The following is a 17,775-nucleotide window of genomic DNA, read 5'->3' on the forward strand; positions in this document are numbered from 1 at the left end:
TTCATTGGACACTAGAGTCAGCCGTTATACAAAAACATGAATTAACGTGTGTTTCTGCATTGTGAGCCATTAATCAGTTGCAAGCATATGAGGACAGGCAGCAATAATTTTGTAATGGAGCTAAATTACGTTTTAGTATGAGGAGCCCAGCCATATTTGAAGAAGGCAGTGGCAAAACTGAACTCAGAGAAGGGAGACTTCAAAATGGGCTGGTGTGTTTCATGACTCACCAGCTAGTGCTGCAGTTCAGCCGAATCTGACACTACTGTTATGTTCCCTCCCTCCTGGAAGGAGAGCCCCAGCTCCTGCAAATCCAAGCCGCCGCCTCTTCTTAATTCCCTTCCTTTCTCCTTCCACTCTCTGGAAACTCAGGGACAGAGCAGAAACTTAATAATAATTGCAAAATTGTCACCCTCTGAGTCCTGGTCTCCCTCTCTTTTTTCCTTAAATTTGTCCTCAAGTCTCAGTAAATGATAACTACAATCCTTGCAAGATGAAGTTCGCTTACTTTTTCCCAGCCTTCCTACTTCAGGGTTGCTTTCTTTTCAGAACAGTTCTTGCTCAAGCAACAGCAGTCTCCAATGGTGCAGCAACTTTTCAAGGTAAGAGGATATTTTCACAGGGTGTTGCTTTCTCCTCGCTTATGCTTACTGCCTTCTTACTACGTTGAAATGAAACAACTGAGTACCAGTCCATGATCTGATGAAGCATCTGCTGTGTTATTTCAGATCAGAGTTTGGGCGTTAACTTTTATGCTAACTTTTAAGTTTGTCTGACTTATACAAATATGAAAATCAGTAACAGGACAGCAGTATATGCCCCACATTGGCAAGCAAGGGGTAGCAATCATACATATGTTTTTTGTCAGAGATTCTTTTCTGTGCTGAGTTGCAGTACAAGCCAAGCCTGTAAGTCCCAATAATACGGTGACTAATAAGCCATTATGGAAGTCACCAGATTTTGCTAACTCTTTCAAAAATTACAAACTTGTATTCCTTCTTTGTTTTGAAGAACTCGTTAAGGGATATCTGAGGATTATAGCCCCACTTTTTGATGAAGAGAGAGCTTTAAGTAGTGTCTCTACTGTAGTGAGCATTGAGCTTTGGAGATAAATACTCATGTTAAAAATGAAATGAAAATGAATACACAAAAAAAATGGCCAAAAGAAGAAGAAAAAAGCTGCAGAAGAAAAAAGAAAAGAAGGGTGCTTTATATGTACTTTTGACATAGCAGATATTCTTAGTGTAATCCTCTTTTTATATTAGGAATAGAAAGTAGTGGCTCATTTTACTGTCTCAGGCTGTGTTCATTTTTCTTCAGTTTCCCTCTAAAAGCAATGCTCTTGAGCAGAGTCTTTCAACTAAATATCAGCTGTGTTTATGTGTGTGTGTGTATACGTGTGTGCAGAATCACACCTGTTGGTCCTGTCTCTGACATCCGTGTATTTGAGTGACGTGGGCACAGAGGCTTATATGTGCATCCTCTAATAAGGGAGATGGCTTTGGATGTGCAACTTATGCTCTCCATTGACAGGCAACCCCCCACAGGCCCTCTGTGAAGATGTCCTGAGAGCAGGAAGGTCAGGCATGGCAAGGGGAAGGGATTGAGATGCAATCCTGACCCCTTTCTCCACAAAGATAATCCAGCTGCCCAAGGCTAGTGACAGTTTCTGGCATCTGCAATATATGGATATTGTAGATGATATTCCAAAACCACAAATAATAATATTTTAGAGGGTTCTAAACCTTATGACTAAAGCTACCCAGAAGGACCTTCTTTTCTTTTTCTTAGCTCGCAGATTTCCAGGCCAGAGACTGCTGTTGAGGCTCATTCAGGGGTGTCAACTTGAATAAAATACTGGGGGTGGGGGGGGGGAGATAAGTCCAGTCCCACATAATTGATCACAAGATGTGACACATACACACCATTTGAATACACACAACTTGGGGGGGGGGGCAGCCCCATCAAATATTTTATTGGGGTGAGAAGGGAACTCTGCCCCTGGGAGTTGGCTGCTATGGGCTCACTGGAGTTTCAGAAGTGAGTCGCCATGTTGGGGGTGGGGGAGTGGCAGGGTGATATTAGAGAATCACAAGGTCCAATTCCTGTTTGGGTGTGAGGGCCTCTGCACTGTGGCCCACATGCCTCATTTTATTTATATATATCGATTCATTTAAATTAGTTTAGTAATAATACTGAGCATTTACATGGCACTATTTAAAGAGTTTCATGTCCCTTATATTGTGATAAGGTCATTCCTTTCTTTTAACTCCATATTCAAAGGGTGGGCATGTATGAGGCTATGCGAGAGCTTCGTGTCTCCAGCCACCAGCCAAGCTCCAAGCAGATCAACAAAAGACAACACGAGGGCTAATAATGTATTGGCAATATTTATGAAACACTATCAGTTGTTTCTTAATTCATAAACAAATTGATAAACAAAAGCCACATAATACGTGCAAGAAGTCACAGACTAATAGAAGTCAAATGAATATTCCATCAACAGGAATGCTTAGAATGGTGTGTGACCACAAAGAAAGACTGAAGTTGAGGCAGAAAGCCTTTCCACAGTTCATATCTATATCACAGTTTGGTGGAGAATGAACTGGAGCCGGGGGGTGCAGCAAACAGAACAGTTCTTCCAGGATAATGAACTGTTTCAACGATATTTCTTCATCAGCAAGTTAATAGTCCCCAAAGAGCTCTCACTCAAAAGTATAGTAATCAGAGGCAGGACCTCCTCATCTGCAGCTTAGGCTACAGTCCCAGTGGCTAAGGCCACTGCATTCAGTGTGGCTTACTTCCAAGTAAACAGGCAGAGGACGGCACTCTTACAGAGCAGTCCTAAGAGGCGATATACATCCTCTTGCCTGCCAGGATGGAACGTGGGGGCAGTTACACCCTCCTTTTCTGCCCCAGATCCAGTCTGGCACCACAGGGGAGCCCAGACCAGGCCCTTATTTGGGATCTGGGGGATCTATTGTTCTATTGTGGGCATCTTCTGCCACATGGTCTGGGCACAATAATCGTGAATCAGCAGTGGATTTATTCTGCTTTATCTTGTTCCTGTGTTGCTGCCTAATACCACCACATTCTTGCTGTCGAGAGGGGCACCGAAAGAAGGGCAAAAGTCAAGCTGAACATTTGTGGCACAAAGCAATGGGATTTCAGCAGGAAGTTCCTAAATGTGCACTGACTAGAAAGGAAGCCGTGTGACTGCCCTATCAGTATGGAAAGAAGGGTCTTGTATGACATCCCCACCCCCTGCATAGCATCATGATCACAAATTATCATGGATGCACAATAAAAAGGTTGTCTGGGTGGGCTCTATGTCGCATAGGTACTACACTGCAATGCCATCCCCCCACCAAAAAAGACCCTCTCAGGTGTACTTCATCATGAAGTATTGCAGACTTTCTGGAGAATCTTGTATTATAAAGAGTGTTCTTTTTAAACTTCCTCTTTCTGATTTTGCACAGATTGTCCTGTGGATCTGTTTTTCGTCTTGGATACCTCTGAGAGTGTTGCCTTAAGAGAAAAGCCTTTTGGGGCCTTGGTGGATCAAGTTAAAGCATTCACCAACCGATTCCTTGATAAGTTAACTGACAGGTAAATGTTGCATGAACTGCCCTGGCAATCCTACAACAAACATCTGATACGGTCTTTTGTCTTGTTCTAAACATTCAAGGCACATTTCTACACAGTAAGAATAATAATTTCATTTGAAAAGCATGCATTTTATGTGGGTTTTATACTTCCTAATCATTGTTCAAAATTCCTGCTGCATTTCATATGGAGAAGAATGTTCTGCAGTCTCCTGCTCTAAACTGCAGGTGGTAGTGGTATTCCAAAATTCCTGGTCTTGTTTTATGTTTGGGCAGACCAATGTCAGGGGAAGAAATTCTGCTTTCATATTTAATTAGAGCTGAACTTGTTTTCCTTACCTTGCCTTTGTGCACCCTGATGAAACACAAGTTGATGTTTTTTTTCTATTGTGGTGATAAATTGCGTTTCCAGGTGGAGTGAAACCAGTGGTGGTGGGGCCAAGGCAGGGTAAAGTTGCAATAACTGCAGGACAACCAACCATGATTTAAACAGGCCACGATTTTATTGATTAAAGACGTTAGAAGGCTTTGGCGCAGGCATTGGGGGGGTGTATCCTGAATCAACTGACCTGTCTGCCGGTTGATTATTTGGCAAGATTACCCAATGTTAAGGATCGCCCTATGATGTACATCAAATCAGGGCAACTCCCCCCCCCCATCACGATTTTTGGGGATGACATGACCCATCCACCCTCCCTCATCTGGGGTGTCCAGACAGATGCACCTCCCAGGATCCCTTTAAGGGGATCCCCTGATCCTTTGGAGCAAGACCCCACCCCCTGGCCATTTAGACCAGGGTTTTTCAACCAATGTTCCACGGCACACTAGTGTGCCGCGAGATGTTGCCTGGTGTGCCGTGGGAAAAATTAAAAAATTCGAAAGATTTTTTTTTAAAAAAAAAGTCAAATTTTCAATTGGGGCGCCGTCCCCGGAGGGAGGCGGGCGAGTCGGGCGGCGAGATGCGGAGTGGCGGCGGCGAGGAGAGGCCGCCCAGCGCGGGGCTCTCGCCGTCTGCCTGCCTGGCTGCCTGCGAGCTCGGCGGGCAGCGCCTCCGTCAGCAGCGCCCGCCTCGCGGCTCTCATTCCCTGCCCCTGCCAAAGCTCACCCAGCCAAGCCGCGCTATCCTTCCTGCCTCACTTTGCTGCCTCCTCCCCCCCACCCCCAAAGCTTGGAGGTTCCCCGGCGCCGGCCCGCAGGTTTGACCCCCTTCTCACACCTGTTCGCACTCCTTGCACGGAATGGGGCGGATGGGGAGGAACGGGGCTCGCCGCTGCCTCCGCTCGCCCTCCCCCCTCCGCCGGCGGTCCCGCGATTCTTGGCCTTTTGGCGGTTGGCATAGAAGAAAGGCAAGGGGGAGGGGGAAAAATTGAAACTTACACTTTCGTGCGTCCCTCCCGGCGTGACGCTGCGCGCTGACGTCACGGGGCTGTGCCTCGAGATTTTTTTCATGAAACAAGTGTGCCTTTGCCCAAAAAATGTTGGGAAACACTGATTTAGACTAAGGACCCAGCCTTGTCCCCATCAACTTGTGACCATGACTACAAGGCAGGCAAAACCCCCAGACAGGCCCAAATTCTTCCCTGGCCCCAAAGCTGGCGAATAAAGGTTTCCATGGCAAGGTCCTCTGTGGGAGCTGCCTGCTTACCCTTGGGCAGCCCTACCACATAAGGAGCAGGGCGGCCGGCCAGGGAAAGCAGCGACAACTGAGCTGCGGCCTGGGTGCCCTGGGCTTCTATAGCCGGAGAGTCTTCCCCCTGGCCAGTTCCCCAAACCATGCCCCGTGGCTTCAACTGTGGGTGAGCCCTAGCAGACAGTGGGTCCAGTGGAGGAAGAAGGGACGTCTCTCCCCAGCTGCACCACAGCCAGGAGGCCGACCCCGCTTGATGCAGCTGCGCCAGAGCTCCACTTCTGCTCCACTTCTGGAGAAAGCTAAACATCTGTGTCAGGCTGCTATCAACGGCATGGGAGAAGGAACAAAGATTACTGAGATAGCAAGATAACCGAGACAAATGTGGTAGAAATATCAGGTCAGGTTTTTTTTATAAAAAAACACCTAGCTTTTGCTGTTTATCTGAATCAGCGCTGGTTTGTTATGAGAGCACGCTTTCTCCCCTCATGTGCTCCACCCTACAGCAGTATCCTTGAGGTGTCAGGGGTGTTATTGGGTTGTTGTTTTTATTTTGATTATGTATTTTGTGGTTTTATATTTTGATTTTATTCTGTGAACCACCCTGAGATGTCCGGGTATAGGGCAGCATATAAATTCAAATAACAGCAACAGCCACAACCCCACACCTGCAAGCAGCAGCCTTATGTGCCTCATGGCAAGAGACAGAATCATGCAGCCTCTCATTTCTGGTATGTGAGTCAACAACAGGAAGGAAGGAAGGAAGGAAGGAAGGAAGGAAGGAAGGAAGGAAGGAAGGAAGGAGAGCAACAGCAGGCACCATTCTCCCAGGGCATCCTGGCACACAGAGGCAGCCCATCCAGTTTTGCCATCTGAGGTGAAATGGGGAGGTGCTGTTCCCCTGCAAGATCTTGGAGTGGATCTGCATGCCACTTCCACTCCTCCTTGCTTCTCTGGTGGCAGTAGGAGGCTGCCTCAGTCCACCTCATGGGTGGGCCGGACCAGCTGGTACAGGATGCTGTGGGGAGCTTTCACAGATGTACATTGTGACGTATGTCTATTTGTACATTATAAACAGACAGAAATAAAAAATATGCAAGGGGCACCAAAGCTAAGGAAGTGGTTCTCTTTCTTTATAGATACTATCGGTGTGACCGGAATCTTGTGTGGAATGCGGGAGCCTTGCATTACAGTGATGAAGTGCAGCTGATCAAGGAGCTCAGCCGGATGCCTGCAGGGAGAGCAGACCTGAAGAACAGGGTCTCCTCCGTGGTTTCTATTGGCAAAGGCACCTACACAGACTGTGCCATCAAGAGAGGGATTGAAGAGCTGCTCATCGGGTAAGTGGGAACGCTAATTTTCTCATTCCGTCAACGGAGGAAGGGAAAAGTGGGAGGAAGATGGGGTTCCTGGGCGGCCTTTCTAGCCCTTTCCAGTGGACTGTAGTATTGGTGTCTTGGCAGCTGGTCCCTGATGCCACATCAGCCCGTTCATATACACCTATCAATTTCAGTAGGCAAAAATATTGAATCCTGTGATAAATGGTTTGGATTTTGGTGCAGAATTTGAAACCAAATTTGTTGTCGTGTGGAGAAACCCTTGGAAACAGGAGGTTTGTTTTAGATGTGTGCTTTTGTTGGCCTGTACTAGTTTGCTCTTCAGACTTTCTGCTCTTTCTTATTGATGCGATTTCCCACACACTTGACATGCACCAGTGTTGCACACACAGGCACAAATGTGCACGCTATCATGCACGTTTGACCAGGGCTACGCCCAAGAGCAACTACCCAGCTTGAATGCATGTGAACAGCACCAAGACAACCTAGCCCGAAAAGGGTCCCCTCTGGATTAAGGCTCTGAGATGGCCCCCTAACGTGTCCTTCCCCACCCACCAAAGGTACGTGATTTGGTGAGCCAAACCAGCTGCTCTGTGCCTCTCCCTGTCCCTGCCCAAATCCAAGCAGCAGAACTTTGCAGAGCCTTGACAGGGGACGTTTTCTTTTTAGGGTGGGGTACTGCCAAGCATTGGGAAATGCTGCAAATAGTATCCTTTTCCACCAGGGGCTCTCTGAGGCTTTGCTGTCTCCATCCCCTTTCCCATAGTTGTTTGGGTTGGGGAAGGAGGAGGTGGGGCAGTGGCAGGTGTTTTGCCCTTTACACCAAGAGCTCACAGTAACCTGACCCTTTGCAGGAGGGTGTGTTTGAGAGAGCAGACACGCAGCGGCAAGGCTCTTTCCCATCAAATCAGTATCCTCCATCCCAAAATGCTAGTTTAATAAGAAGCACTCAGGTAAATTTATTGCACCATGAGGAAGCAGCTGTCACACAAGTGTGTGTGTGTGTGTGTGTGTGTGTGTGTGTACACACAGGGCTGGTCAGAGGGTGGCAAGGGACATTTGGCTTGGTCCAAGTTCAAAGGGGGGCTCATTAATTCGTTGGCATTTGATAAGTTCCACAAGTTGTTTTTATGCATATTGGACCAACATGTGACAGCTTGGAACTGCAAAGTTAAGCTGCTCTAAGAGATGCGGTTTGGTAGCATACATTTTGGGGGTTAAGTGATATAGCTTTGATTGTACAGTGGTGCCTCGCAAGATGAAATTAATCCGTTCCGCGAGTCTCTTCCTCTTGCGGTTTTTTTCGTCTTGCGAAGCACGGCTATTAGCGGCTTAGCGGCTATTAGCGGCTTAGCGGCTTTAAGAAAAAGGAAACAAACTTGCAAGAACTTGCAAGACGTTTCGTCTTGCGAAGCAAGCCCATAGGGAAATTCGTCTTGCGGAACGACTCAAAAACGGAAAACTCTTTCGTCTTGCGCGTTTTTCGTCTTGCGAGGCATTCGTCTTGCGAGGTACCACTGTATTAAAGAGTTTAAAATGTTTATGACTTGGTTCAAGGCGTCTCTTGCTATACATTGGCTGTGGCATGAACCCCTCCACTCTTCTTTACTAAGGACTCTGTGGTGGGGGGGGGGTGGCGCACTCTGTGAATCAAAGTGCTGGCTTGGAGTCGGAGTCAGATTTATCTGCCCCTTGCTCTCTTCTCTTCTCTTCTCTTCTCTTCTCTTCTTTTTTGAGGATGTGGGGGGGGGTCCAGCATATTTTGTTGCCCAGAAGGCCTTTTGAAGAGGAGGGGACCAGCAACGCAGGCCAATTTTCCCTCTCCCTTCCCCTCATTGCCTCAAAGACCTTTTGAAAAAGGGGAGGGGGATAAGTGAGGCCCCCGACAAGGCTTCAAGCCTTTATTTTCTTTGGATTGCTTTGGGGGACCCTCACCTATGACCTCAAATCCAAAGCCATGCTGGGAGGGGGGGACCAAAGTTTCAATCCTCGCAATGATTTGCATTGACAAACCAAAATGGCCACGACTTTCTGCCTCCGCTCCCCACAAAGATGCATAAAGGCACAACAGGAATTGTTCCAAAATTGTCGCTCCTGTTTTTGTTGGTCTCATCTGCTCAGTCTGCCAGAGCCTCTTTCGCAGGCAGGGGATGGACAAGTCCCTAACGCACTGAGGGTTTGAGGCCCATCGGCTGCCCAGTTTAGCTGGTTACCTGGTTTAGCTGGTCAGGGGAAGCTGTTGTTGGGGAACGGCCACTGTCCCAGACGGACAGCTTTTAGGAGCCACAGGTGAGAACTGAGTGCATGATGGGGAGCAAAGGTGGGTCAACTACCCCAGAAAGAGCAGGACACATCCCCCACCATAGATATTATCCCACCGCTAAGACCCCATATAATTTAAGGTGCTCTCACCCACTGGAGAGTCTAGCCCTCCCTTTGTCACCTGGGGTGGTTGGAGCATGTCAGGCAAACCTGGAGACTTCAGGTTAGTCCTGGGGGTCTGGCAACCCTCTTGGAAGTGCATTCCTAACCTTGTCTACTCAGAATTAAGTTCTGGGTAGAGTTTACTCCTAAGTACTTGGGGTAAGGAACACAGCCTAACTAGGCAGGAATCTGAGGCATTTCCACTGTGCAGTTCTCTCCATTCAGTCTGTGCGTTTAGTTCTCAGGCTTTCTGCCATGAGGATCATGTGTCTTTCTTCGTCTGACGTGGAAGCAGGGAAAGAAGCAGCTTTTGGTTGCTGAATGGGAGGACTTGTATTGAGTTCACTCATCATTTTCAATTTTCATTATGAGGAGGGGTTTCAAATGTTGAAAGTGGCCTGGGCCTCTCTGGACTCCAAGAGGACCTATGTGTGTTTATGTGTGGGGAGATTTTTTTTCCCTCTAACAAAAAAAAACAGTCAGTTTGATACCAGAACAAAATGTATTCCTTATTTACGTTGAAGAGTTTGTTTAAGTCATAGAATTTGCACTTTCTGATCACAATATTCATAGTTAGATTTAGTATTGCTTGTTTATTTCCTTCATTATTTACATTTACCCCTCATTCTGTAGGGTGTTGAATGCACATAACAAAACCATAACTTATTTAATTTAAACATCATTACAAATTGCATTAAATCAATAAAAACAGTTCAGCCACATTTTCAAAAATAGTGAGACTCATTTACAGACCTCCCCCAAATGCCTGAGTGAGCAAATGTGCTTTGGGTATGTTTAGCCTGGAAAAGAGGAGACTGAGAGGAGATAAGAGATCCATCTTCACATATCTCAAGGGCTGCCACATGGAAGAAGGAGCAAGCTTGTTTTCTCCTACCCCAGAGGGTAGGACCTGAACCAATGGTGTAAAATGACAAGAAAGGAGATTCTGAATAAATATATGGAAAAACTGTCTCCTCAGGGAGGTTGTGGACTCTCCTTCTTTGGAGGTTGAGAATGAGGGTGGATCTAGCTGCGTCGAAGGCAGGGAAAGGCAAATTGACACAAACAACCCTGTTTTCTCAGGGACGTAGATCTTCGGTCCCTGCTGTTTTACAGACTGCACCCTCGCCAATAACTCCAGCTGAAGAAGCTGAACAATTAACAGGCGAGGATATGGCATCTGGAGGATCTAACACTTTGCTAGAGGAAATGCTACAACAATTCGCAATTTTGAATAAAAAAGTGGATGATCAAACTGCAAAAATTGACTTAGCCACATCCTCAATTACCAAACTCTCAGAACAGGTGGCTAAGCATTCACAAGATATTGGTAATCTAAATGACGTAACATCTGAAAATCGAAAATTGGCCGAGGCTGCGATTGGGAAAGCAGAGGCTGCAGCCAAAGGAGTGGAGGAACTGAAAGGAGAGGTAAGGCCGCTCCACAAACATATTACGGACCAGCAGGCCTACCTGTCTTTGGTGGAATTGCGAAACAGGGAAAATAATTTGAGATTACGCTCTATCCCAGAGATTGAGAAAGAGGATTTGACTGGCTTTTTAACGGCAGAATTTTCCAAATTCTGGGGTATAAATCAAGACACAGACTTCAAAATAACGACTGCATTTAGATTGGGAAGAGTTGCCGGGAAGGACAGGCCTAGAGACTGTTTGATTATTTTAAGGACTAAACAGGAGAGAGACAAGCTACTTGATTTACATTTCAACAAAGCACTTGTGATCCAGGACAGAAGAGCACAAATTTACAAGGATATTCCTAAACAATTACTGGATCTAAGAGCTAACTATACGGACCTAGCTGGACTCTTGAGAGGTAACGGAATACCTTACAGGTGGGAGTTTCCACAAGGCCTCTCGTTTAAATACAAAGGAAAGAAGATAAAAATCAAAACGAAAGAGGATAGCCAGAAGTTTCTACACGATCACGGAGAAGACCTACAGAAAGGAGCGGCAGCTATTTGGCCACCACCAGAGTCAGGAAAAGAGTTACCACCCTCGGATCCGGACAAAAAAGAAGACACCCAACAAGAGTAAAAACAGATTGACACAGGATGTCTCTGCAGCTGTATAGTTGGAACATTAATGGCGCGAATTCCCCTGAAAAACGCAAAAGGATCTTCCATATTTTAAAGAAAGAGAATTTGGATATAATTTGTTTGCAAGAAACACATGTGACCAGGCTACACAGGAAGGTGTTAACAAATAAAAGATTAGGCCAAGAATTTATCTCATCAGACAGAGTAAAGAAGAGAGGCGTGGTGATTTACGCCAAAGAGAATCTTTCACCAAAATTTTTGTTTAAAGATGAACAAGGAAGAATCCTGGCTATTGAAATTTCGACCCAAGGAGAAAAAGTTTTGATATTGGGAATTTATGCACCAAATGAGGGGAAATCAGAATTTTATAAGAAGCTGCATGAGACATTATTGGACTATCTGGACTATTCCAACATCATTATGATGGGAGATATGAATGGGGTTGTCTCTACTTTGATGGATAAGTCACAGAATCAGAACTTGACTAAAGATGGAAGACTACCAAAAACTTTCTTTGAACTAACTGACAATATGGACTTAATCGATCTATGGAGGACGAGAAACCCCCTAGGTAAAGAAGGAACTTTCTTTTCTGAAGCCCACCTGTCATGGACAAGAATCGACCAAATTTGGACAACTAGAGGGCTGGCACCTAAGACTTCAAAAATAGAAATCTGCCCAAAGACTTGCTCCGACCATAACGCTTTGAAAATGGAAATGAGATTTACTACTGCCGATTCCTTCAGATGGAAAATGAATGACAACCTGCTAAGAGATCAAGAGATTGTAAAGAAGGCCCAAAAAGCTTTAAAGGACTATTTTGAAATCAACTTAAATACCTCGGTGGAAAAAAGAACAATCTGGGACGCGAGTAAAGCTGTTATGAGAGGGTTTCTGATACAACAGAATACGATTAAGAAAAAACTCTGGAATGGTAAAAAAGACAAGATATTGGAGAAGATAAGAGATGGTGAGAAAAAACTAAGATTGAATCCAAAATCAAAAGAGACTCTAAGAGAAATTAAATTCCACCAGTCACAATATGCGCAACTGATCAACCAAGAAGTGGAATGGAGAATTAAACAAATGAAACAAAGATCATTTGAGTCGGCAAATAAATGTGGGAAACTGCTAGCTTGGCAGTTGAAAAAGAGACAAAAATTAAATTATGTTACCAATCTAGAAGTTGAAGGAAAGAACATCCAGAAACCCGGAGAAATTAGAAAGTGCTTCCAGAAATATTTTAAAAAACTATACACACAAGGATCCGAGGATGTCGCCGAGATAGAACAATTTTTGAAAGAAAATGGCCTTCCAGAACTATCTCAAGAGAAGAGATCAATCTTGAATTGCAAAATAACACAACAGGAAATTGAGGATGCCATTCAGAACATGCAGTTAGGCAAATCTCCAGGACTCACCTCCAAGTATTATAGGACGTTAAAAGACTATTTGATACAACCACTAGAGGAGGTTTGCAACCAGATTATGGGGGGAGGGAAGGCACCAGATACGTGGAAAGAAGCATTCATCACACTGATACCTAAAGTGGAAACTGAAAAGACTCAACTTAAGAACTACCGCCCCATCTCACTCCTAAACGTGGATTACAAAATATTTGCGGATGTTTTGGCTAACAGATTTAAAAAAGTATTAAATGAAGTAATCCATAAGGACCAAGCAGGCTTTCTCCCAGGTAGACATTTGTTTGATAATACCAGGAATATTATCGATATTCTGGAACTTTTACAAACAAATATTAACACCAAAGCAGTGTTAATCTTTATTGATGCGGAGAAGGCCTTTGACAATATTTCTTGGAAATTTATGAAGAAAAACTTGGAAGGGATGGGAGTGGGAAGGGGGTTTGAGAATGGAACAAAAAGCTAAGTTGATAGTGAACAATGTGGTGACAGAAGAACTTCATATTGAAAAAGGAACACGCCAGGGGTGCCCCCTATCCCCTTTACTGTTTATTTCAGTCCTGGAGGTTTTGCTGAACATGATAAGGGAGGATCGGCAGGTACAAGGAATACGGGTCGGAGCGAAACAATATAAACTGAAAGCATTCGCAGATGATCTGGTTTTAACACTACAGGAGCCAGAACCCAGTACAAAAAGAGTTTTGGATCTGATCCAGAAATTTGGTCGGGTGGCGGGTTTTAAGCTGAACAAGCAAAAAACTAAGGTGTTAGGGAAAAATCTGACGGCTATGGAAACAGAAGGGTTTCAGAAAGAGACAGAACTAAACATTGTTAAAAAAGTGAAATACCTGGGGGTGAATCTGTCTTCTAAGAATTTGAATCTATTTAAAGACAATTATGAGAAATGTTGGCTAGAAGTTAAAAAAGATTTAGAAATTTGGTCAAGACTGAAATTATCCTTGTTAGGCCGAATTGCAGCTATAAAGATGAACGTTTTGCCAAAGATGTTGTTTTTGTTTCAGGCCCTGCAGATTGTGGACAGAGTGGAATGCTTTGGAAAGTGGCAGAAGGATATTTCTAGGTTTGTCTGGCAGGGCAAAAAGCCCCGAATAAAGTTTAAAATATTAACTGATGCAAAAGAGAGAGGGGGGTTTGCCCTGCCGGACTTAAGGTTATATTATGAAGCGGCGGCCTTCTGCTGGATGAAAGATTGGATTTTACTAGAAAACACTGATGTCCTAGATCTGGAAGGCTTTAACAATTCGTTAGGTTGGCATGCGTATTTGTGGTATGACAAGGGTAAATTATATGGAATGTTTAAAAACCATATTGTCAGAAAAGCAATATATATGGTCTGGAAAAAATATAAAGACTTATTGGAGAGTAAAACTCCGAGGTGGATTTCACCAATAGAGGCCAAAGCTCGGAAAACAACCAATATGGAGGCATACTGGCCGAAATATTGGGAAATAATAGAAAACATTGGAGGCAATTGGAGACTGCAGAGCTTTGAAAAACTAAAGGATAAGGTGCAAAATTGGCTGCATTATGCCCAAATTAATGAGGTTTTTAAGTTAGACAAAAAAACAGGTTTCCAGGTGGAAAAATCGAAACTTGAGACAGAATTGCTTGAACCAAAGACCAAGTTATTATCGAGAATGTATAACTTGCTGCTTAAATGGAACACTCAGGATGAGACAGTTAAATCAGCAATGATAAAATGGGCCCAGGACATTGGTTATAATATTATGTCTGAAGACTGGGAAAGGTTATGGACCACCGGTATGAAATTTACTGCATGTAATGCTTTGAAAGAAAACATTATGAAGATGGTATACAGGTGGTACATGACCCCGGTTAAGTTAGCTAAGATTTACCATTTGTCCGATAACAAATGTTGGAAATGTAAGGAAGCTGAGGGGACATTCTTTCACCTCTGGTGGACTTGCCCAAGATTGAAGGCCTTCTGGGAAACGATCTACAATGAGTTAAAAAAGGTGTTTAAGTACACCTTTCCCAAGAAACCAGAGGCCTTCCTTCTGGGCATTGTCGGCCAGAAGGTGTTTAAAAAGGATAGAACTTTTTTTATGTACGCTACAACAGCAGCAAGAATTCTTATCGCCAAGTATTGGAAGACCCAAGATTTGCCCACACTGGAGGAATGGCACTCGCAATTGATGAACTACATGGAACTAGCCGAGATGACTGCAAGGATCCGGGACTTGGGAGAAGAAGCAATGGAGGAGGACTGGAAAAAATTCAAAGACTATTTGCAAAAGTATTATAAGTTATATGAAACATAAGATGTCGTATGATTGGGAATTTGGCTTCAGTAACGAAACTTGAATATTTATGAAATTTGATAAGATTTATGAAAGAACCAAGATTTAAATGGGTAAAAACGATATTATGGTATATTTTTAGAGTATATGGTGATCAAGAGATTTAAATCTAAACTGCAATTGAAAATATAAAGAAATACACGAAATAAGGGTATAATTTGCTGATAAATTTATTGTTAAGAATGCATTGTGCGGGGGACGGGGGAAGTCCAATGGAAATTTGAAATAAGTCATTGAAGTGGTCGTGTTTCTTTTCTTTTTTATTTTCCTTCTTTTTATCCTTTCTTTTTACTCTTTGACTGTTCTGTTATTTCTGTAAAAAATGTAATAAAAATTATTATAAAAAAAAAAAGAGAATGAGGGTGGATCTACACACCGGGGGTGTGTGTGCTATAAATAAGTCAGAAATTAAATTGTTATAACAAAAGGAAAAAAAGAGCTACGGAAAAGCACTTAGAATTTTTCTTTGCTCTCTGGTGCCATCTGGTGTTGCATGTTTATAACACATTCAAAATGCTGGTGTTTTTTATCAATGTAGCTGAGTCCTGAGTTCAGGGTCCTGCCTTGCAGGGGGTTGGACTGCATGACCCTTGGGGTCCCTTCCAACTCTACAATTTTTGATTCTATGATAATGTGTTTTGTTACGTTTCTAGCATATTGCTGGTTGAGTAGGTTCATCAGCAAATACAAACCTATATATCTTTGTGTAATTAGACATTGCAATTGGTACAGCGGGTGGCTATGCCAGTGCAATAGTTTAGGACTGATGCTTTGGAGTTCTCATATTATAGAGACAGTATGGCGGCACTAGTGGGTTTGATTTCTTCCCCCTGCAGAGGATCTCATAAGAATGAAAATAAATACCTGATTGTGGTGACAGATGGACACCCCTTGGAAGGCTACAAAGAGCCCTGTGGCGGATTGGAAGATGCTGCGGCTGAAGCAAAACATCTGGGGATCAAAGTGTTCTCCATTGCCATATCTCCAGACCATCTGGTATGCAATGCACACACACACGGATGCTATTAGAGCAATTGCTGCCCATAAATAGAGAGAATCAAAGCAGAAACAGGATATTACTTAGCAGATCTGGTTGATCCTTTGGCTCACAACATCCCTACCATGACCTGGAAGATAGGTGAAAGGCCTCTCTCTAAACCTTGGATTTTAATAATCTCTGAGGCATTGCTAGATCTCCATGGAAATACAGTATTTCCAGAAATTATTCTGTTCTGCCTCTGATGCCAGGGCTAAGAAGAGGAAGAAAGTTAAGTCCACAATTCCACACCCATTTCCTCTCTCCACCAATCTGTATGTGTGAAAAGGCTTTTATTAGAGGTCATTTTTGCCTGCTCTAGAAATCACGGTGTAACGCAGCCGAGGAAAAAGTGACAGCTACGTAAGGTTTACCCCACAGGTTTTGTGAGTCAAAACCAGCAACTACTACTAAGAAGTTATGGACAAGTATCAAGCCTTGAACAACCACTTTGTGCATTGGCAGTGATCAGCCAATCTCTTCGGGTTAGGAAACCATGAGTAAAGTCTCAGCATGTCCAGATCTGGAAGAAGAGTGAGTCAAACACTTCCTGATAGATAGTCCTAGAAAGTGCTCTTCGTCTCAACTATGATTTGAAGTTTGTTTCAGCTCACCTCAAGGTTGAAATCTGGCTCCGTGAAGGAACATACCGTATTTTTCGCCCCATAGGGCGCACCACCCCATAGGACGCACCTAGGTTTTTTTTGGGGGGGATAAAGGGAAAAAAATATTTTCCCCCCAGGCACGGGGCTGGTGCGGGGGAAGCCCGAGCTTCCCCCAATCCCAGCCCCGAGAACAGCCTGCTATCTGCAAGCCTAGGAACGCCAGCGGTAAATCGCGCCAGTCTCCCCAGGCTTCGGAATGCAGACAGCTCTGCGCAGCCATCGAGAGGCAGGCGCGAAGTGGCGCTGGTCTCCCGAGAGTTGCGGATAGCTTCCTGAAGCCTGGAGAGCAAGAGGGGTTGGTGCGCACCGACCCCTCTTGCTCTCCAGGCTTCAGCGAAAGCCTGCATTCGCCCCATAGGATGCACACATATTTCCCCTTCATTTTTGGAGGGGAAAAAGTGCGTCCTATAGGGCGAAAAATACGGTGATTTTCTCAAAGAGCTCCACATCACCCCTATCAGATCACAGCACCTGCCAAACATTACTATCAGAATTTTGTTTACAATCAGCTTCAGTGGACATGCTCAAGCGCCCCCTCCCATTAATAAATTCCTCCAGTTTCCCTGTAAATTATTTTGCCAAAAAGTAAAGAATCGGTTTCAACAAACTTTGCCCACATCCAAGAGAAAATAATTCAGTTAAAATGCGTTATATTAAATGTACATTTTGTCCGCAGTATTGTGCAGTTTATGTCATGAAAGCAAGACTCTTGACTATAGATAGGGTTGGCAGATGGTGCCTAAACAGCCTTCATCCAGCATTTCTGGCTTTTGGGTCCTTCCAATGGTGCCTGCCCAGCCAGCTCCCCTGTATGGTTTGTAGGTAGCTTATAACAGGCCTTCTCTTAGTGAACGACTTTTAGAGATTGTGATTGCATTGTAAGCTTCATGTGACTACATTTATCTCCTAGCTTTCTGTAGCAAGTTTCTTCATTGCAGTGCCATCCGATGAACAGAATTACATCAGTTCAGCAGCCCCAAGGAACTTAGATTTGAGTGAGAAAGTAGCAGTCCTTCCAAATCCCCCGGTTTCTCATTTCTGCCCATGTGCTTCTTTTGTCCTAGGAATCTCGGCTCGGTGTGATTGCCACAGACCATTCCTATCGTGAGAATTTCACAGCAACTGGACGTCCAGCACGTGATATTGACAACACAATTGACAAAATCACTGCTAGAATTGTGGGTATCTGTCTTCCCTCTCTGTTTGTTCCGAGTCAAATACATTGAACCATCTTGTGCCTCATATGACTTCTTTGTTG

At 44.2% G+C, this 17,775-nt stretch overlaps 1 protein-coding gene across 1 annotated transcript in view; it reads left to right on the plus strand.

Annotated features, from left to right (window-relative positions):
• Positions 1-231: 231 nt before the first annotated feature.
• Positions 232-17,775, plus strand: part of COL6A1 (collagen type VI alpha 1 chain) — a 56,268-nt gene continuing 38,724 nt past the window's right edge. Inside the window, exons 1-5 of the mRNA XM_082210379.1 lie at positions 232-602; positions 3,480-3,609; positions 6,372-6,572; positions 15,653-15,812; positions 17,582-17,695. Coding sequence (XP_082066505.1) covers positions 494-602; positions 3,480-3,609; positions 6,372-6,572; positions 15,653-15,812; positions 17,582-17,695 — 714 coding nt within the window. The 5' untranslated portion in view covers positions 232-493. The remainder of the gene's footprint in view (positions 603-3,479; positions 3,610-6,371; positions 6,573-15,652; positions 15,813-17,581; positions 17,696-17,775) is intronic.

This window comes from Podarcis vaucheri (genome assembly GCF_965113315.1).
Source record: "Podarcis vaucheri genome assembly, chromosome: 1".
Lineage (NCBI taxonomy): Eukaryota > Metazoa > Chordata > Lepidosauria > Squamata > Lacertidae > Podarcis > Podarcis vaucheri.